The following is a 21,796-nucleotide window of genomic DNA, read 5'->3' on the forward strand; positions in this document are numbered from 1 at the left end:
ATGTAATTTAGGTACTTACAATGTAAATATATGCTGACTATTTTTTAAAAAAAAATATGACGTCATGAATATGCTACTCCCATAAAACTTTATATAAACGTCGTTAGCTATTTAAAATACATATTGTAAAATAAAATATGAAAAAATACTATAAAATAAACTTTAAATTTTGAGTTTTAAAATTTAAAATTTACAGAATGTTATAAGCACGAGCATAGCTGAAACGATAAGGCACTTTACAGCTTAGCGGCTGGACTGACTGACAGCTATCCCAAACCGGCAAAAATCCCCACGTGGGCCGGGCTAACTCCCTCCCTGGAATCCTCTCGTCGTCGTCGTCGCCGCCGATTCCCTCGCACCAATCCACACACCGCCGCCGCCGCCGCCTCCTCTCCCCTCCATTTCAGCCACCAACCCCGGCTAGCTCCACCTCGTCGTGCGCCAACTGCGAGCGAGGGAGTGGAGTGACTCCGGAAGCCAAGCGCGGCGAGAGGGATGGAGGGGGCGGCGCCGCTTCTGGCGGCGCGTGGGGAGGAGGAGGTGGTGGAGGGGAGGCGGCGCGGGGGAGGGGGCGGGGCGACGTCGGCGCAGACGCTGGGGAACGTGGTGGTGTCCATCGTGGGGACCGGGGTGCTCGGCCTCCCCTACGCGTTCCGCACCGCCGGCTGGGTCGCCGGCTCGCTCGGCGTCGCCGCCGCCGGATGCGCCACGCTCTACTGCATGCTCCTCCTCGTGAGTTGCCTCACCACCACCACCACCACCACCACTACTACTACTTCAGTAGACTTCTTCCCCTTTTTGCTTGATTCTGTTTGTCTCTGTTTGTTAATCGAATCTCTCTCTCTGTTTTTTTTTGGGTGGGGGAGGGAAATGGTGTTGTGCTGTAATCAATCAAAAACTCTGGAACTGAAAGTATAATAATTGTTGGTTGTTGCAATTATAGTGCTAGCTGTCGCAGTCAATCAGCGCGTACTCTGGTTTTGGATTAGCATGCATTTTTAGATGAGGTTACTATGCCCAATTTTTGTTTCATTTGACATCGCAAATTTGGTTCCAATAAACACAGAAGTATCTCCTATTCATAGTGATTCAGTAGAAATTGGAGGACCTCAAAACCAAAGTAAGGGGCGCCAGTATATGTATGTCTTATCATCATGATTCTTCTCTCTCCATATTCTATTATACTTATGTATTATTTGATTTTCGTTTAGCATGTTGATCTAGTTCAACTGGGTTTTTTAATGTGAAATCAAAGTGTCTATAATGTTCCTTTCAGTCTTGCTTAACATTGCCTGGTAGAATTTTGATTGTAACATCAATAAATTATAAACAGGATGCGTAAGTCTACAATGTTCTTTCTACCTTGTGTTGAATTTGGTTTAACATAAGTGAATTAAACAGGATCTGTAATTGTAAACGCTAGTTTCATAACTTTATTACCTGCTTCATCTTCTTACGAAAATTACTTGCTTTTCTTTTTCAACATGAAGGTTGACTGCAGAGATAAATTGGAAGAGAAAGAATCTGAAGAAACCTACCATGGTCACTATACATATGGTGATTTGGGTGAAAAGTGTTTTGGCACTATAGGTCGATGCTTGACAGAAATCCTCATCCTTGTTTCCCAAGCAGGTGGATCTGTAGCTTATCTAATATTCATTGGCCAAAATCTTCATTCTGTCTTCAGCCAGTTGATGTCACCAGCTGCCTTCATCTTTGCCATTCTCCTGCCTATGCAAATCGCTCTATCATTCATCCGTTCACTATCTTCTCTCTCCCCATTCAGCATATTTGCAGACGTCTGCAATGTTCTTGCTATGGCAATTGTTATCAAAGAGGATCTTCAGCTTTTTGATCACCCATTTGCGAATAGAAGTGCTTTCAATGGACTTTGGGCGATACCATTCACTTTTGGAGTTGCGGTCTTCTGCTTCGAAGGATTCAGTATGACTTTGGCACTAGAATCATCAATGGCAGAACGGAGAAAATTCCGCTGGGTACTTTCTCAAGCAGTTGTCGGTATCATAATTGTCTATGCATGTTTTGGAGTTTGTGGTTACTTAGCCTATGGGGAGGCCACTAAAGACATCATAACACTTAATCTTCCCAATAGTTGGTCTTCTGCTGCCGTTAAGGTTAGTGCACTAGTCATAATTTATTTGATGTTGTTTCTTTTGAAGTAAATGTCAGCATGTACTTTGTGCGGTTGCAACTTGAGACTTCATTATTTTATATTTGGAGATATGAATATAAGATCATGAACTACCTGACAGATTTTGCCTGAGATCTGCTGTTTGGAAATTAAAATATTTGGGTCACTTTCATCAAATTGGACTTAAAAAATAGCAATTAGCACTGATTTAGGTATGTAATGGATCCTGACAGTTTGAAAATCTGCTGACAGGTTGGTCTTTGCATAGCACTGGTATTCACATTTCCAGTCATGATGCACCCAATCCACGAGATTGTCGAGGAAAGATTCCAATCAAGTGGATGTTTCCCGAAGCTCTCGCACAAGGTTCGCGGGGCTGAATGGGTGGGCCTGCACTCAAGCCGCATCGTCATGGTAACTATCCTGTCTGTGGTGGCATCCTTCATACCTGCGTTCGGGTCCTTCATCTCCTTTGTCGGGAGCACGGTTTGCGCGCTGCTCTCCTTCGTGCTGCCTACGATCTTCCATCTGAGCATTGTGGGTTCCTCGATGAGTCCGTGGCGACGCTGGGGGGACTACGGTTTCCTTCTCTTCGGCCTTGGTTTTGCGGGCTACGGGCTCATTAGGGCTCTCTTCTCACATTGACTGATGATCCAAATGGCAAAGAACCACAATGCAGGATTCAACTGCAGAATATGTCCAATCTGGGAAGTGGGAACGAAGGCATTGAGATGAGATGTATTTACTGCCTTTGTTGTTCAGGGTGTAATATATGTGATGCCAAGATCTAGGATTATGTGATAATGATCTTTTGTTGGTGTAAGTTATATGTATATTACCAGTGTCACGCAGTGACGCAATGGATCATGCTATCCAATCAATTTTCATATGTTCTTAACTTTTTATGTTTGGAAGAAAAATAAGCAGCATGCAGAGTGCACATTTTTGGTCTCTATTATCATCAGGCTAATATGCCGTGACAACACTTTGTGTTTCTCAGAACTGCTTGGTTGCTAAGAAATAACATCTGTGTGATGGGATGAGAGAGATGAGAACAAAAGAAATCGTGACCCGAACAAGTTTTGAAAAATTAAGAATGCATGTTTTGGAATTTTTCATGAAAAGAGATATCCCTGAAGTTGAAAAATATTAAAATTCACGAAACTAGTATATATTTTGGTACTTATATTTATTAAGACTCGTTAAGTTCTTATATTGTGGAATCCTGTCTTTTAAGAGGGACTTCTGTATTATCCAGAAAAAAAAAAGAAGAAAGGCCTGATTTTTTACAGGCAAGCCCAAATCGCTAGCTAGGCCCAAAGCTTCCGAAAAAAAAAAAGAAAGGAAGGGCAAAAAAGAAAAAAAAAAGGTACGCGTACGGCGTACGCTACACGCGGGGTGCCCCATCCGCTGTGTATAATACGTATCAAGATACCCGTATACGTACGCCTCTCCTAATCCCCCTCTCTCCCTCGAAACCCTAATCCCCCTCTTGCGATTTTCGCGAAACCCTAATCCCCCTCTCGCGATTCGCGATTCCCTCTCCCTCCGCCATGGCCGCCGCCGCCACCACCACCGTGGAGGTCTCGGACGACGGCGACCACCCCGTCCTCCGCGACGACGAGCGGGGGATCCCTCGATCCCTCTCCCTCCTCGCCGCGATCGTGGAGGCCGACGCCGCCCGCCACGCCGCCGCCGCCACACGGCCCGCCGAGTCCGACCTCGTCCGCGCCTTCCGCGGCGGCGCGACGCCCACCGTCGCGATCGGGGAGTTCCTGGAGCGGATCCACGCCTTCGTCCGGCTGGAGAGCGTCCGCCACGACATCCGGCTCCAGGCCACGTGCTACGTCCTCGCCGGGATCTACCTCACCCGGTTCTTGGGGAGCGCCGCCGCGGTGGAGGCCGGGATCCGCGTCGACCCGTCCACGGCGCACCGCCTCGTCGCCGCAGCGGTCTTCGTGGGCGCCAAGTTCGGGAACACCAGCGACATGCTCCCGACGAGGTGGACCTCCGTGTTCGAGACGAGCTCCGACGCGGCGATCCACGCGGGGGAGATGGCCGGGCTCGAGCGGCGCTTCCTGCGCGCCGTGGACTACCGCCTGTTCGTCCGCAGCGACAGGTTCGGGTGGTTCTGCGGCGCCATGGAGCAGGCGCTGCATCGGAGCGTGAGCCGCAGCAGGAAGAGGACGGCGGCGGAAGCAGTGGGGGGAGAAGAAGGGGAGGACGAGCGCCGCCGCCGCCGCCGCCACAGCATCGTCGGGGCTTTCCTGCCGCCGCTCCCAGCCGTCGCCGCCAATTAGGTTCACCATTTCTGAATTCAGCTTCAAATATTTTACTACAGATTGTATTTTCTTTTGCTGCTTCTTGTGTTTAGAGTTGTTTGCAGGTCATCGGGGTGGAGAAGACGACGGACGGCCGGCCGGAGTTGGAGTTGGATCGGCTAGAGCTCGCCGCCGTTGGCCGGAGTAGTTTTACAGAGTTTTAGCCATAGGATGTTTATAATTATATATATTGAGCAACTGTTAGCTTTGTCAGAGTTTAACTGTCAGATTATATCGATCAATCAGTAATAGATTTCCAATGTAATCCTATAACCAACTATATAAATATAAATAATAAAAAAAGTAACTTTCTGCTATTCTGGTGTATGGAGTTCGTATCCATCTGGATTGTGGATTCTGTAATGGAAGCCTCTGTTGCTGTGGCTTTTGTGAATTGTGATTGTTTGATTGATCTGTGAACTTGCCCGTTCCGTGTCCTGAGAGAAGTTGTCTTCAGCAAAGAGTGCTGAACCATGTAAGGCATGCAGATATATATGTGATGGTTTGATTATAAATATGCACATATGTTGTTTGCAAACATCTTTAAAAAGCGACAGTTGTTTGATTAATCTTACCCCTAAGTTCATATGTTAAATCAATGGCTCAGGATAGGGGTTGTCACACATCCAAGGAGCCTACTCCTATCTAGCAATATTTGTTTGAGGAGTGCGACCTTTTCAGGATGAGGGACTCAGGGACAATGACTGCATTGGCATCATCATGGTTCTAGCTCATGAAGTGTTCAGCCAACATTGGGCAGATTTTCAGCAAAATAGCATCGTACGTACGTAAGAAGGGCACACATAATTCTCTACTGAAAGAGTTCACGTTTTGTAAAGCATGTTATATATAAAAGCTTTGTTGGTACGTAATGTGTAGGCAATCTTACCTGGTGAGAAAGATGAGTTGAGTTTAATTTGCAGGTCACATAGCCGAGGAAACATTTGGCTGCAAATGATAGATTGAATTAACATAAGCAGATGCAAGTATATGTAACCTACTGTATGCTGTATTTGGGTATTTTTCTGAAATATTTGGGTATTTTTTAAGTAGGTAGGTATATAACTAAATTAATTTATACGTAAAGTAAGTGCGAGAAATAAAATGTTCTGGTTGGAAATATTTGGATATTTTTTAAGTAGTTAGTTATATAATTAAATTAATTTCTAATTAAAGTAAGTGTGAGAAATAAAATGTTATGGTTGGATTTAATGTTTATTCAATTTTCTATATTATTAATTACACTCATTGAAATTTTCGTAGCTTAATTGCTAATTTTGATAATACAAACATCATTTTAGCATTTATTTAAATAAAAATCTAAATAAAAATTCTTTTATCTCTATGGGCCTTTTTCAGCCCACTTTCTTCTTCAGCCCGCAAGCGACAAAAGTCTAATTTTTATCCCTATACTCTTTATCTCGCTTGCTGATCTGCCGGCCCGCGTGCGGCCCAACGCTCGATCGATATGAGCCGTTCGTTTTGATGAACGGCTCAGATCAATTCCAAATCGTTAAAAACCCTAACCCTCCCCCTCCACCCAGCCGAGCCACCCCCAACGCTGCCTCTCCTCCTCCCCGTCTCCCTCCGGCGCCGCTTCCCCTCCCCTCCCCTCCCCTCCTGCGCCCCCTCCCCCACAGCCGAGCCGGCCGCCTCCCCCGCCCCCGACGCCGCCTTTCCCGCTCCCCTCCGATGGTCCCCTCCCCCCAGCCGAACCGGCCGCCTCCCCCGCCCCCAACGCCGCCTCTCCCCCTCCGCCTCTCCCCACCGATGCCGCTTCCCCTCCCCTCCCCTCCGGTGGCGCCGCTCCCTCTTCCCCTCTCCCTCCCGTCTCACCGGCACGGCGTGGGCGACGGCGGGGTGCAGCGGCGACGGCGGACAGCTCCCTCTCCCCTCTCCCTCCTGTCTCATCAGCACGGTGCGAGTGACGGCGGGGAGCGGCGGCGACATCGTCGGGGTCCGCGCTCCCTCGGCGACGGCCGTCCCTACGGCAGCGTCGACGGCGACAACGGCGTCTGTGGCGTCCGCGGGTAGAGCCGCCGCTGCCGGATCCGCCCGCGATCGCCGCCACCGCTGGGAGCCGCCGCCTCTCTTCTCCCTCCGGCAGCGGTGGTCGGCGGTGGTGATGTCAGCGGCCGTCGATATTTTTTTTTTTGCAATTTTTTCTATCCCTATTGCTAACCAAATCGGATTGTGTACGGACGAAAATTAGATGTGATGACCCGAAAAATACGAATATTTATATTAGTTATAGATTAGTTAAAAAAATATCGAGTTTGATTTTTCTAAAATGGATTAGGTGACGGTATGCTAATTCCGTGGACGGAGCTCCTCTAACGTACCGTCAGAGGGACCTGACCTGGGTCGCTGACGGGTGATACCCATCTTCATATGCCCACACGATAGTAAGGATGTCCATCTGACTTTACGTCAGATGAGCCTCTTCCAATTTTTGGCGGTTTGCCACCGCAATACAACATCGGTCGGATCGGAGACGTTCGCGACAGGCGAATGCTCGTGATTCGATTCGTGAACGACTCACCGCCCAAAACTAGTGGGTCCCACCTGTCATCCGTTCCGCTTTCTAAAACCCTTCGACCCCAATCCCGAGTTCACGAGGCACACGCTTTGGTTTCGCCGCGGCGGCGGCGCCCTTCCCCGAATCTCCTCGTCGTCGTCGGCGGCGGCGCCGCCACATCCCCGCAGCGTTGCGCCAAGGAAGTGATCCCTACTCAACCCGCCATCGGCGAGACCGATAAACCCTAGCCCTAGCTAGGTAGGCCGCCTGGGCCGATTCCCGATGGAGAAGAAGAAGACGACGAGGGCGGAGGATGCGGGTGCGGATGTGGATGCACAGTTGCCGGCGCGTCGGGTGGCGGCGGCGGCGGAGCCGAAGCGAGCCCCCGGCGCCGACGCCTACGCCGCCGCCAGGTACAGGCTGTTCAGGAACAACTTCGTGGCGGCCGCCGTCGCGGTGGCCCTGTGCCTCGGCGCGCTGGTCCACACCATCCTCTGCCGCGACGACCCGACGGTCGTCCCTAGGTACGTCTTGCCTCTGCTCGTCATGTGCTGTGCAACCGCGGAAGTCGTTCGCAACTATGTCCAGATGTACGGGTGGTCTGTCCCCATGGGAGTTGCCAGGTTCAGGATGAAGTGATGAGTTCATTGGCCGCAAATCGTAATCGTAGTGGAGATCCTAGTTGGGTGAACAGCTTTTTTTAGAATTAGGTTATCGAGGTGATGAGGGATTGAGTGCTCTAATTGTGCAAATTTAATCGCGGTTTACGTTTATCTGGGATGTCTGATGTAAGTATGTGCCGTCGCTGTTGACCTACTCTATATGTAAGGTACTAGTCGGCAAGCATAATCAGATTCAGAAATGCTTTGTGGTTAATTAGTTTGTTTTGTGGGATGTCAACTATATATGAATCAAGCCTGTTCCATTTACTCTTTTTCTTTCTTTCTTATCGAGTTACTTATTGCTGAGCTGAGATATGCAGTTTATGGTTGTAATTATATATTAATACTCAGCTGATATAATGTTACTGTGTACAGCTATTCTTGCTCCCATAGGGGTTGCAATCAAATTCTTCTCTATCAATGAAATAAGCACATTCTTGTGCTGGTTCATTCAGAAAAAGAAATATATATATATACTGGATATAGAGGTAGACGTGTGTTGAACTGTGAACTCTGAAACTGAGATTCACATGTTCAGAGTTCACCAGCTATGTTGGAGTGACAGTTTTCATAAATTGGTATGTTGGACAATTGGGGACTTGCTGTTAACTTTCATGTAGCACTAGTACCCAAATTTGGTAGACCAATAAATTACTGAAATTGTGAAGCAAGAGCTGAAATTCTGTTTAGTTGAATGCTCTGAGTCTGGCTCGTAACTTGGGAACGTGTTCTTCAAATGTAGATATGACAATCATACAGTTGTCATAGGTTGATAATCTTTTTTTGCCGGGCAACCACTGACCAATTTCATTAAGATTTGGGGGGCATAGGTTGATAATCCTTACAATTTACCCAGAAGTGATTTGATCTAGAAGGCTAGAATCTGAATCTGCTTCAGTGAACAACTTTTACCATCAAGTTCTTGAAACGTGATTGTGCTTTCTTATACAAATTAACTGTGTCTTACATTTACTCACTGAAGTAAGTATGCCAACTTGCTGTTTATATGCTCTATATATTAGGATTATCAACCTATGACAACTGTATGATTGTGGTTAGTTGATGGAGTATGAAGCATTATTGTTCTGTCATTGTTTTTGTCGAGTTATTATTATTACTTATTGCATATCTATGTGCTTTGTGGTTGTAAACTTGTAACTATAGGTTAATCCAGTTGATATACTGGTACAGACATAGTGCATCTGTTTTCTTATCATAATAGACAGGTTGGTGTGCCTGGCCTGACCATCAAATTGTGAACTGTGATGCTTGGATTCGCATGTTCACCATCGAAGTAGTCTTGACAGTTTTCATAAATTTATCTGTTGGACTATTGTTGTCTTATTGTGAATTTTGATGCAATCACTAGTACCCATTTCCCTGATTCCGTCAACCAATAAATTATTACTGAACTTGATGAAACTGTAGTTAAAATACTTGAGTTGAATGCTCTGAGTTTCTGACTGATATTTTGGGCATATGATTGCCCTTGTACTAAAAATGTAGATCTTACAATGGAAAACGACTGCCCCTATACTAAAAATGTAGATCTTACAATGGAAAGGGACTTCCCTTATTCTAAAAATGAAAAGAACATGGTGTATCTCATGCAGTTTGTCATATGCAGATAGATCTTACAGGTCGCCAAGAAGTGACTTGATCTTAGAAGGCTGAAATCTGAATCTGGTCCAGTAAACAACCTTAATTATCAAGTTTTGGAGGCGATGAATGTGCTTTCTGATACACATTTTTATTATCAAGTTTTGGAGGCGATGAATGTGCTATCTGATACAAATTAAATGCGGTTACATTTACTTAGGATGTCTGATGTAAGTTTGTCTCATTGCTGTTGATATGCTCCTCTGTAAAGGTAGCCAACAAATATAGTTATCTCCAGAACTGCGCGTGTTCAGTTTGTTTTCTGGAGTATGAAGCAATTTTGTTCTATTAATCTTTCTGTCGAGTTATGATTACTTATTGCATAGCTGAGCTATGTGGTTTGGTTTATGCTTATATTTGTATGTTAACTCAGTTGATATACCAGCACAGTGCACATTCATCTTTTTTGTAATAGATGAGTGTGTTGAACTGTCCAAGTGTGAACTGTAAAGGTAGGATTCACATCTTCACCATCAAAGTAGGAGTGACCGTTTACAAAAAAAAAAAATTTCTGTTGAACTATTGAGGTTTTAGTGTGAACTTTCATGCTTTCATGTAATCACTAGTTCCCAAATTTCAGTAACCAATAAATTACTGAACTTTATGAAACCATAGCTGAATTTCAGTTGAGTTGAATGCTCCTTAGAGGCGTGTGAGTTATGAAACCTTCTATGAGAGTTCCTTGTGAGTTCTTAGAGGCGTCACTTGATAGTGACCGCCTCCTTTCTGTTTCTTTTTCTTTCTCCTTTGAGGGGTTAGCTGCGGCTAGCACCTCGCTCGACTGTCTAAAGTCAATCTTTGTAAACTCTTGTTTCGCTCTCTTTCTTCTTAATACAATTTGGGCGACCTCCTTTGGCTGTCCCGGCTAAAAAAAAAAGTTGAGTTGAATGCTCCGAGTTTCTGACTGATAATTTAAGCATGTGTTCCTTCAAATGTATTCTTACAATGGAGTAGGATTGCCCTTATACTAAAACGAAAAGAAAAGTGTGGATATTATGCCTTTTGTCATAGGCAGATAAGCATTGCAGTTTGCCATGAAGCGACTCTACGAATTGGAATTTAGTTAGGTCAATATGCCAATAGCTACATATTGGTCCTGTGTTGTGTGAGAGTGCTTCTTTTGATTACTGGAACAAGCTAGAACAACTTAAAATTGTTCATTGAATTAGAATAGTTTTCTTCTGAAATGGCAACTAGTGAGGTCAATGATGTTTACATTTACATGCTTTATAATACTATCTAGCAAGTAGCAAATAACTTTTGTTAGCTGCACTTACTGAATGCAATTTACTACTCCCTCCATTTCATATTATAAGACTTCCTAGCATTGTCCATATTCATATAGATGTTAATGAATCTAAACACATATATATGTCTAGATTCATTAACATATATATGAATGTGGGCAATGCTAGAAAATCTTTTAATATGAAACAGATGAAGTAGTATCCACTGAATTGACATATTGCCATCTCAATCTACTTGTGAGAGTTCTATGTATGGCGAGCTACCCAACAATTTTGAGTTGTAGGGATATCGTTTTATCCTGACGAACTCAGCAAAATCATCAGCTCAGCAAAAAGCTTAAATGGAGGGATAACTGATGGAAATGGATAAGCATGTATTGAAGGATCTGGTTCTATTCTCACATGGTAAAGGTAAGAATTAATTCCTATTTTTAGATGCTCCAAAGTCATCCTTTTTCAGACTTCCGAGTAGGAGCTAGAGCATTATTTTGTTGGGCACAATTCCACAAACATTATTTGCTGCATCAGTGGTCAAAATTCCGGACCGAAATTTCATATCGGACCCCCTCCCCCCGATATGATATTATTTCGGCTGATTTTTTTTTTCATTTTTTATGAATTTGGCAATATTTTGTTCAAATTTGACGAAAAATTGTTCAAAATTTCGGACCGAAATTTCAGAAATTTCGATATATCAGCACCCTCCGATAGAAACGTTCAAACCAAAAGATTAAACCCTGGTTATACTGTCATAGAGAGAAGTTTCACTTTGGAGTTGGAAATACTGCCTGTAATAAGCAGAAAAATACTTGTCATAATCATGTTTGTTTTCTTGCAAGTTGGCTATTGTAAAAAGGTAAGATGAAATATTGCCACCCTTTTAATAAGCATCAAGCTAACTTATCCTGTCCTATCTACAGTCCAAAATATTCCTCCAATGCATACCTTTCCTAAAAGAGCTACTTTTCCAAACCGTGGGACAAGAGCTCACAGTATATATAGGGTGTGTACCATTAGCAAGCAAGCTTCCCTCTACTGAAAGATGTACTGGTTTTGAGAGCACTGAATCTACACATTATCTGAAAAATACTTTGCAATCTTGGCAAACTAGAGTTATAGTTGTTCTCAACTTGCTTTCTTATTGGTAAAAAAGTTGACTTTTGCCATCTTTTGTGTTCTAATTCACTTTTTGTATCTGTATTTAATTTCTTGGACAGCAATGATGGAGTTCATAGAGCTGGAGCTCTTCTTCATCCATGGCTTCTGCCGTTGCTCCTGACATCTGGCACTGGACCAGAAGCCTCCCCAACCCCAAGCACTGGAGGGGAAAATCCTACTATCTTCAAATCTGCAACTCTCCATCAACAAACCAGTCTCTGAACCTCATCATCAGCTGGCACTCTGAAACCCAATCCTTCAATCTGTCTTACTCCATCTGTGCTGAACACCATGATCCAGTCTCACTCTGGAGCTCCCATTATTCCAGATTGAAATCTGTTAATGGCTCAGATTTTGCCATCCATTTCTTCCACGATATCATCTGCGGGGTCCTCAGGTATGGCCCTTACTCCAACAAGATGTCACCCTTCAGGCTGCCAAATGTTCAGGTATCTGAAGATACAGGCAAAATCTTCAACCTGGCAGCACTCACTCTTGCACTCATGGTCTGCATCTACGAAGCTCCGTCCACCCTCCGACGAGACCTCATCGGCACGGTCAGTGCGCAGCTGATACGCGGCGACATGTGGGGTGCTGCGAAGAAGCTGATGCTTGCCATGGGGTCAGACATGGAGGAGCAGTGGATGCGGTCACTGAACCTCGCCGTCACCAACTGGATCATAGAGACTCGCCGGTCAGGTGGCACGCCGGTGTCGCCTTTCACGGTCTTCTCCTACGCTGTCTCGGCGATCAGGCTGTGGAAGGTGGAGCTGTACTGCCCAGTGGTCGCCATGATCATGGAGCACCCGGCTCATCAGACGAAAGATGAGAAGCTGCAGTTCTCGCTGAACTACCAGCATCTGGAGGCCGTGATCCAGTTCATCTACAGAGTCACCTTCAGGGAGAACTGGATCGACGTCACCGTCAACGTCGACAACATAAGGTTCATCTCTAATCCATTTCGCCATTGATTCTTGGACACCAACAGTGTTCACCCAAGAACTGGTGGTTTTGCAGGTGCGACCTGATCCAGCTGGTGTCGGAGACGCTGATGGCGAAGCAGGGCTACGGCTCCGACGAGAAGCACTTCCCGTCGCGGATATCACTGCAGCTGACGCCGCTGGTGCAGACGGACATCCTCTCCCTGACAGTGAGCCGGTCGACGGACAACCCCGCCCAGGAGGTCGACACAGAGATGGGCCTCGACGCGACGCTCAGCGCAGCACCGGCGACCATCGGCATCACCATGTCGGCGCACGAGACGGTGACGAGGACACTCCGGCCATGGAAGTTCGAGCACTCGGTGCACGGCAACACGGCGGCGCTGAACTGGTTCCTGCACGGCGGCGCGGAGGGCAGGGAGGTGTTCTCCAGCGAGCCGCACAAGCGGGAGCTGCTCCAGCCGCGGTCATGGTTCAGGAACCGGTACACCAACCCGGGCAGGCCGTTCACCAGGGGCGGCGGCGTGATCTTCGCCGGCGATGAGTACGGCGAGAGCGTTTGCTGGAGGATGCCCGCCGCGGCGGCGGGCAAGACGGTGGAGTGGGAGATGAAGGGGAGGATATGGGTGACGTACTGGCCAAACAAGAAGAGGACGCTGCATGTTGAGACCAGGAGGGTCGAGTTCAGAGAGCTACTGCGTCTCACCATCAGAGAGTAGACCAATTTGTCATCATCTGGTTTCATATTTGAAAATTGTTTTAATTTTTTTTAATGATTACTTAATCAAGACTCTGAGAATGTCTGCTTCTGTTATGGAATTCAAAATTATGTTGGGCATTACCCGTAACCCTTGTGCAGGCGCAAACATATGGAGAGACTGAAGATTGGTCACTTGTAGTTGTAGTACCTATTTTTTTTTTTCGTTCTTTTTTTTTTTGGGTCGAAAACCAGGAGTTGTTTTACCTGTTATGAAGATTTCAGAGTTTTAGAATTCAAAAGTTCCTGACGTGTAAGTATTTGTCATGCCATTTGAAAATCTCTAGTTTGAAGTTTAACTCTTTCCCTTGGAAAGCTTCTGTAACTTTTGAACCAGAGTTTGGAGCTGTATATTGGGAGCTCTTGAGGTATGAACCAGACATTTACATGATATTCCAATGTTATAAAACCTTGCAGATAACAAATTGTGCTATACAGGCCTAAATGTTCAAGGTCAAATTTGAAAATGTATGACTGCAAGCATTGGAAGAGGTTGAATATGCGATCCTTTTGTCTCCGATGTTGAGTCTTGTGGAAGGACCAAGGAGATATTGTGACAGCATTCATCCGTCGGCCGTCTCGTGCGAGCGTGTGGCGTGCGCGGGCTAGCACAAACTCAGCGCGGGATTGGCACAAGCACGGCTCGACCTGGCAAGGAGGGGAGAGAGCGGAAACAGAGGGAAAGGATGGAAGAATGATAGAAAAGATGGAAAAAGAAAGAAATAAGAATGCGAGAGGGAAAAATTATACAAGGAGATAAAGAAAAAGATGGAGAAAAATAAAATGGATGGAATTGGAATTGGTGTAAAATTTAAGTGGTGTGATATTCGGGATAGAATTAAATTCGGATCAAATGAATTATTTGAAGGGTGAGCTGCACTTGTGGTAAAATTAAACGAGAAAATAAACGACTAACTCTGCCGTCATTCGCACTCAGGAACCAAGGATAAAAATACTGGTCTGCTAAAAATATTTAGAAAAAAAAAAGAATTCAGAACCCCATTTTACATTAAAGCTACTGTGTAACCAAATTATATCGCTTGATGGATAGACCAAAGGACAAATCTACAACAATCTCCCCACCTTGCAACTAGTATCAGCAGCATGACAGAACACAAGCAAAACATCCAGACTGCTCTGCAATTAAATGATGAGAAAAATCATTATTGATCGATGCAATATGAATAACTATTGCAATTAAACTATTAAGGGGAGAAAAACCTGGAAATAAGAGTGGGAGAAAAAGTTACCAGAAGCCATGGCACTACGAGGTGTCATCTGAGCCCATCCTATCCTATCAGTCTTCATCATGACGGAAACGTAATTTCTTGTGTGCCAGAAAAAAGAATACTATTTTAGAAAAAATGTCCCTTTTTGTGGAAGTGAAATATAGTATTCTCAAAACCTAAAAATGTTCCTTTTTGTGGAAGTGAAATATAGTATTCTCAAAACCACAGCATTAGGTTAAGGACTTACCCTCTCAGATTTATCATAGAATCTAACAGGCAGTGTGACATCTATTTCCACACCACTCTTGAGATCACAAACTCTAAGCTGATAAAAAAGAATAAGCGTTAGTATTTTTGTCCTTATTTTCAATTACTAATACCAAACTTTGACTTATAAGTATTTTAGTGTTTAAAGACAGTAATGAATCCCAAAAGCGTTGTCCTATACTCTAATCCACACGACATTTTGGGATTGTCCTATACTCTAATCCACAATACTCTAATCCACAATACCTCTAATCCATCCACAATACTCTAATCCACAATACCTCTAATCCATAATACAGTAATGAATCCCAAAAGGGTTGTACTATACACTAATCCACCTCCTGAGCATACCTTGATATCTTTAATGCAATTTAGTTTGTCCTCCAAATAACCCCAGCCAAGTAATAGAAGATAATCTTCCAGCTGCACATAAATTTTTAACATTTAGCGACGGCATTTGCATCAAGATTGACTGATGTTTCTCTTCACCTCAGGTAACGTTAGAGCACCCTTCCCATTTATAGAAGTAATTACATTACCACGCTTTATCCCAAGATCCTCGGCGACAGGATTATACACCTAAAGACAAAAAAAAAAAATTACAATAGCATCCACAATGCATACAGATACTGAACAGCCTTAATTACCCTATCTACAAGGAAACCACCCTTGATGCCAAAGTCACTGATATCCTCCTGAAGCTGCACATCCAACAGCGCTATTGTTCTGACACCAATACCAAAAAGGGGGCGAGCAACCTGACTGAGAAAAGTTGACAAGTTGATAGTAAAAAAAATTGAACTGCAAACATTTTCATGCCAGGACAATGGTAGAACCACCCTTATAATACCATTTTATTATCCTAAATGGCACATTGACTAGATACATTAGGTTATCCTAAAATTCTAGCAGCATTCCAAGAGATGGCGTAAGAATACGATTTAGTTCTAGTACATAATCGTTCCACATGTTAGATTTGATTACAAGAAACATCAGCCCCAAGAGAACTTAAATCTTAAGTACTTAATCTTACACTGAACTCGACGTTTACCAGAAGTTAGCATTTCATACCAGGTTTATACATCTAATACTGAAACTTATCCACACTAGCATGCAAGGGATGGCAGCAAAGCCACCAGCCAGTACACACATTCAATTCTGAGATTCAGTAAGCATAACACCATTTATTTCAGTATATAGAGATCAATTAAGTTCTAATGTGAGGATCATAGATTGGATGACTGAAAAAAGCCAACTTGAACTGCATAAACATGCCAATGCATAGTTAGCATTTCATACCAGGTTTATACATCTAATACTGAAACTTATCCACACTAGCATGCAAGCGATGGCAGCAATGCCACCAGCCAGTACACACATTCAATTCTGGGATTCACTAAGCATAATTCCATTTATTTCAGTAGATAGAGATCAATTAAGTTCTAATGTGAGGATCATAGATTGGATGACTGAAAAAGCCAACTTACTTGAACTGCATAAACATGTCAATGCATTTTACAATAGTAGAAATTGAAGTAACAGCAGGATAGGGGCTACAATAGATTGCCATCCCTCTAACTACACCATCATTGTCAATCACCATTCCTTCATTCCCACCCTGCATCAAAGAAATACTACAGAATTAAATAAGCAATTAAGCAATAATAATAAAATACAAAGAAAGAAAATTATTACCTCAGGGATGTCACAGCTCAGAAACATGTAGTGGTCACGCCCTAAAATATCTGATTCTTCTAACCATTGGATATCTCCTCGCCTAGCCCTCAAGGATGCCTCTCCATCCCTAGCCAACACAAAAACTTCTTGACCATACTCTGGGCCACGTCCAAAAGATGGGAGCTCCATGGTAACTTCTAGATTGATATGTAATAGGGCAATGTCATAATGATCATTGAAGTAGATAAGCTCCGCATCCAAGACAGTCTTCTTGTTCGGTAAGCAAACAGATAGCTGAAAATTAAGATGGATGTTGATCAGATATAGTTAAATAGCAAAGCCGCATGCAACGTTCAAGATTAAATAACAGTTGGTCATAAAAGCACCACAAAAACAAGGACTCCAGAATGGACAAACCCTAGCTATGGTCAAGCTGAGCTGATGATGTTGTAATGTGGCAAAGGCAACAAGACCTGATACTGTTGAAATATCACAACAAGGCCATGGAACAAGTTTAAGAGCACTATAGGATGAAAACTGAGGTACAAATATTCGCTTAATGTAAAAGGAAAAAGAGAATCTGCAAGCAGTTGCAGGCAGAATCAAAAGGACAGCACAACCTCTGTGAGGATATGGCCCTATCGTTTCATTTATGCTCATGCTTTTAATCCAAATTTTGAATTTTTAGAACTTAATTTTGGAGATGATTTTAAAGTTTTTTCATCATAGTTTATTTTACAACATATACTTTCAAATCGCTAACGACATGTATGTAAAAAAATTACCTACAAATTATTTTTGGGTTGCTAATAAGCCGTACAAATAAGGCCCTCTTTGTTTAGGCTTATAAGCCAACTTATAAGCCAAAAAGTCTAAGCCTAAACAAACAAGCAGCTTTTTCGTTTGGCTTTTTTGAAGCCATAAGCCACTATTAAGCCAAAAGCTAGGTTGGAGAAGCTTTTTTGGCTTATATGAGATATCCGTATGACTCCACCACTAAACTTAGGACATTAAATTCACTAGCTTATAAATCATATAAGCCAATAAGCTGACTTAAAAGTCTAAGCCAATAAGCCTAAGCCTAAACAAAGAGGGCCTAAGCATAGCCATAAGCAAAACAATGGGGCTAGGAAGAAAAATTCAGAAATGAACAGGTAGGGCAAGTGTACCGAAATACTACTAAAACATGAAGGTAAAAAGAAACATCTAGGGCTACTAAAAACAATAGTGAAACATTAATATAATTGGATGTTAAGCCATCATTGAAACACACACTTGCACAATGAATATGCACCATTCAAGGAAAATTTTTCGCCTAAAATGCAGCATGCTCTAGGTAGCTAAACCAAGCTACCCCATACATGTGGAGGGGCTACTCATCATAAGAAGAACAGAATGAAAAGCTACATAGAGCCTGCAAGCACTATAGTGAAAGGAAAGTTTTGTACCTTGGGTAAGGGATCACGTTTTCTACCCGCTTCGCATACGATCCTAGAATAGGTCACTATGGTAGCATGATGATGCCCAGTGTCATCAGACCATTGTTTAATAATAATGCCAGTACATTGTGGTCGCCTCTGCCCATCTGCAAACATAGGTATGATGCTGTAATCATCTAAAGAGGAATAGATTGGATGAATCTTGCTATTATTTTGTCACTAAATCATACCATCCATGATGTGCGAAATGCTGACAATGGCGCGTGCCGCCTGCAAAACCACCACCTTGTCTCTTGAGCTCTGTATGGCCTCGGTGGTGTATGGGTCCTTGGGCTCAGTCTTGATAGGGATATCTTTATCACGTTCTGAAAGAAAACAAATTTATTTAGGGCTTCTAAAATGGGGAAATTTAACTATTTGCCACTCTTGTGACATGGCAATTAACGATTTGCCACATCTTGTCAATGACATGTGGGCCCTCATGTGTCTATGACATGTGGGCCCTCATGTGTCTATGACATGTGGGCCTAGTGGCAAATCGTTAAGCAACATCCGTAAGAGTGGCAAATAGTTAAAAGCCCCTCTAAAATGTGCATTATAAGATTTTATTTTTAAATTTCTGTTGCAACACGCGGGTATTCAGCTAATACTCATAAATTGGAGTAACAAAGTTGGATCAAGTGACATATGAATATAGACATGTGCTCGATCCTACCAAACCCTAAATCCCGAACCCAAATTGGGGATTTGCAAAATCTTAGACGATTGATAAATAAATAGCGAAACTGGAAAAAGAAAATTCAGAAGCAAACTAACAAACCTTTCTCAATTTTCTTGATGATCTTACTGACCTCGTGGCACTCGTCGTTCCACTTGCGCACATCCTCAACATTGCCATCCTCTGGGAATGGCGGGTATTGAGGACGACGGGGTGCAGGAGCAAAAGGTGAGACAGTTGTTCCGGGCGAAGTCTGCCCCTCTGCCCTCAGCAGCCTCTGCTTCGCTTCTTCCGTAAGAAGCGCGATAGTCGGGCGTGTCGGTCCTCGCTGCTTCCTCTTTCTTCTTCTTCTTCCCGGTCTCTGTTCTTCAGATTTCTCCTCAGCGGCATCTCCTTCGCTCCTCACGGCACTCGTTTCTGATCTGCTGCTGCTGGGGTCTGGAAGAGGGAGGGGCACAGAGCTTCTTCGACTTGGAGAAGACATTCGATCAGCGGGGGGCAGCACCACGACCGGCCTTGCCAACTTGGCGCGCGGGAGAGGGCCTGAAGGAGGATGCGGCGGCGCCGGCGGCAGATTTGTCGGCTTGCCGAAGAGGACGAGCAGGGGACGGAGGACGAGGGAGAAGAGACGGAGGCCCAACAATTCGCTTTATATAGAAGGAAAATGTATACTTTGACTCCCTCAACTATCCCTCGATTTATAACCTCCAACCATAAAACCGGGTATATCGGCTCCTCCAACTATTAAAACCGGTGCAAACAAGATTTTGGAGGTGGTTTTAGCTGACGTGGTATTCACACGGCGGTGTTGATCAAGTCTCTATTCTACGTGGCGCTTATGTGGCATTAGAATTAAAAATATATGTGGGACCCATATGCCATTCACACACACAAAAAAAAAAAAAGAAGAGTATTGTGGGACTCCTTCCCTTCTTCCTCCCCCTCTCTCTCCCTTATCTCTCTCCCCTCGGCCTTTCTCTTGGTCGGAGCAGCGACTGGGACGGCAGTGGGGAGCGGTGGCGGCGGTCGGGACGGCGGCGGTGAGCGGGCAGATGCTCTCCAGCCTCGCCTTGATCCGATTGATGGCGTCGTAGCCTCGCATGCTCCGGTTGGGCGTCGCGTCCCTCTCCCCCTTCCCGCTCCTCGACCTCAGCATGATCGATACGTCACACCCCTGCAATCAACACTCAGATGATCGATCGCCATGGACGAGCAGGAAGTAGCTTGAGCCTGGGCAATTAAAATTGTTAATTACCTGGACGAAGCAGTCGTGGTAATGCATCCGGTGCAGAGACGGCGCGAGCGTGGGATCCTCCTCATCTCGCCCAGCACGACGTCCTCCGCGACAGGGCACTTGGCATGGTAGAACCCCACCTGCAGCCCGGGCCACGCCGCTGCCGTCGCCGAACCTGCGACGACCTCACCGAGTCACCGCTCACCCGTAGGGCCAGCAAAAACAGCAGGAGCTCCAGCTCCCGGGACATGAGGCAGCAAGCTGTCTCAACGGCGCCGCGCTGCTCCCCACCGCCACGGCCGCTGCCACTCCCGACCGCCTCCACCGCTCCCCACCGCCACCGCCACCGCTTCCGACCGTCGCTGCTCCCCACCACCTCGTCCCCACCGCCACCATCGGCGAGCTCCTCCCCAGGCGCGCGGACGGCCGGCGAGTTCCACCCCCGCGCGCGGACGCCGGCGATCTTCTCCCCCGGCGCGCGGACGGCAGGCGAGTCCACACCCGCGCGTGAACGCCGGCGAGCTCCTCCCCAGCGCGCGGACGGCAGGCGGACGGTCGACGAGCTCCTCCCCCGCACGCGGACGCCCGCGAGCTCCTCCCCTTGCGCACGGATGGCCGGCGAGCTCGTGGGACGGCCGGCTGGCTCCTCCCCGCGCGTGGACGGCCGGTGAGATCCTCCCCCGTGCGCCGTCGACATCGCTGCCGCCCCGCCTCTAGTGTTGGAAGGTGAGAGGAGTGGAAAAGATGAGAGCGAGAGGGGGGAGAGGTGAGGATGACATGTGGGGCCCACATATCCGTGGGTCCCACTATTTTCTTTTTGTGTGAATGATATGTCGGTCCCACAATTTTTTTTACTCTAATGCCACATAAGCGACACGTCGACAACACGCGGGACGAAGACCGGGTCAACACCGCCACGTGGGCACCACATCAGCCAAAACCGCTTCTAAAACCACCCAGGGATATAGTTTGCATGAGTTTTGATAGTTGGATGAGTCAATATATCCGGTTTTGTGGTTGAAGGTCATGAATCATACTCAGACCATAGTTGAGGGAGTCCAAGTATACTTTTTCCTACGTAAAACCCTAGCTCTTCTGCAATTCGCTTTTACATAAAACCCAATGGGCTCCTCATCGTAGCGCGGCCCATTTTGCAGTTATAAGTGGTTTTTCTTTCTTTTTTTGGTTTATTTTTAATTTTGTTTCTTTTAAAACCACTAGCAAAGTGCTCGTGGGTTGCAACGGGGAAAATTAATTATTTGAGGTTGTGTTAATAACAAAATTTGGTAAGATATGCTCAAAGTTAAAGATAACACCGAGGCAGATTTGGAGCGGATGTAATCTTTCCAGAAACAAAGTGTGCATCGGCTAGCAGGTTGTATCGGTTGAGTTTGAATCGGATATAGTTGGTCTCGAATCATGATTTCAACGCTTTTTTCATACGTAGTTAAAGTCCATTACAGGCAATTGTATCTATTAATTAGAAATATTTATGTCTTCAGATGTTTTTGGCAAGAGTCCACCACGAGGACTTGTTCATATGTTTTATAACTTAGGAAAGTTTCAGTCGTGTCTAGTATGGACAAGTTTGTACTACGGGTATAAATATATTCCTAGAATCATGTAGAACAAAAACGATCGTTCAATACACTCTCAGCGCATCGCCACCCTTTTTTACTTTTCTACTTTTGACGAGTTCTTACTTCGAATTAGGACATCGGTTTCAATCTCCCGATGGGAGGTAACACTTGTCACAATGGTTTGCATTATCGAGGTTATTATGTCATTTTAGATATGTTAATGTTCTTAATATAATC

The 21,796-nt window shown here is 45.0% G+C and overlaps 4 protein-coding genes and 1 long non-coding RNA gene across 8 annotated transcripts; 3 read left to right on the forward strand and 2 right to left on the reverse strand.

The window, feature by feature from the left end:
- Positions 1-257: 257 nt before the first annotated feature.
- LOC4342775 (amino acid transporter ANT1) lies at positions 258-3,092 on the forward strand. Of its 2 annotated transcripts, none has more exons than XM_066312505.1 (3): positions 258-780; positions 1,491-2,135; positions 2,405-3,092. In XM_066312505.1, the coding sequence occupies exons 1-3, from the start codon at positions 496-498 to the stop codon at positions 2,795-2,797; spliced, it is 1,323 nt and encodes a 440-aa protein (XP_066168602.1). In that variant the 5' UTR covers positions 258-495; the 3' UTR covers positions 2,798-3,092. The 2 variants fall into 2 exon arrangements, with proteins under 2 accessions (XP_066168602.1, XP_015644801.1); XM_015789315.3 differs by having other exon boundaries at positions 258-732.
- A 505-nt stretch (positions 3,093-3,597) lies between these two features.
- Positions 3,598-4,790, forward strand: LOC4342776 (cyclin-P4-1-like). Its single transcript, XM_015789794.3, has one exon. The coding sequence runs from the start codon at positions 3,706-3,708 to the stop codon at positions 4,450-4,452; it is 747 nt and encodes a 248-aa protein (XP_015645280.1). The 5' UTR covers positions 3,598-3,705; the 3' UTR covers positions 4,453-4,790.
- Positions 4,791-8,873: 4,083 nt separating this feature from the next.
- Positions 8,874-13,740, forward strand: LOC4342778 (uncharacterized). Of its 2 annotated transcripts, none has more exons than XM_015791317.3 (3): positions 8,874-10,970; positions 11,777-12,660; positions 12,735-13,740. In XM_015791317.3, the coding sequence occupies exons 2-3, from the start codon at positions 11,816-11,818 to the stop codon at positions 13,375-13,377; spliced, it is 1,488 nt and encodes a 495-aa protein (XP_015646803.1). In that variant the 5' UTR covers positions 8,874-10,970; positions 11,777-11,815; the 3' UTR covers positions 13,378-13,740. The 2 variants fall into 2 exon arrangements, with proteins under 2 accessions (XP_015646803.1, XP_015646804.1); XM_015791318.3 differs by lacking the exon at positions 8,874-10,970 and adding an exon at positions 11,578-11,671.
- A 508-nt stretch (positions 13,741-14,248) lies between these two features.
- On the reverse strand, positions 14,249-19,361 carry LOC4342779 (uncharacterized). Of its 2 annotated transcripts, none has more exons than XM_015791320.3 (11): positions 18,848-19,361; positions 18,258-18,392; positions 18,037-18,173; positions 16,607-16,882; positions 16,399-16,529; positions 15,559-15,673; positions 15,401-15,490; positions 15,263-15,334; positions 14,892-14,969; positions 14,666-14,742; positions 14,249-14,547 (listed from the first exon to the last, which is right to left on the reverse strand). In XM_015791320.3, the coding sequence occupies exons 1-10, from the start codon at positions 19,227-19,229 to the stop codon at positions 14,713-14,715; spliced, it is 1,446 nt and encodes a 481-aa protein (XP_015646806.1). In that variant the 5' UTR covers positions 19,230-19,361; the 3' UTR covers positions 14,249-14,547; positions 14,666-14,712. The 2 variants fall into 2 exon arrangements, with proteins under 2 accessions (XP_015646806.1, XP_015646805.1); XM_015791319.3 differs by having other exon boundaries at positions 14,249-14,552.
- A 149-nt stretch (positions 19,362-19,510) lies between these two features.
- On the reverse strand, positions 19,511-20,142 carry LOC136357261 (uncharacterized). The gene is made up of 2 exons (XR_010742468.1): positions 20,001-20,142; positions 19,511-19,919 (listed from the first exon to the last, which is right to left on the reverse strand). It is a non-coding gene; the product is annotated as an uncharacterized lncRNA (long non-coding RNA).
- Between the last annotated feature and the right edge of the window lie 1,654 nt (positions 20,143-21,796).

This window comes from Oryza sativa, chromosome 7 (genome assembly GCF_034140825.1).
Source record: "Oryza sativa Japonica Group chromosome 7, ASM3414082v1".
NCBI lineage: Eukaryota > Viridiplantae > Streptophyta > Magnoliopsida > Poales > Poaceae > Oryza > Oryza sativa.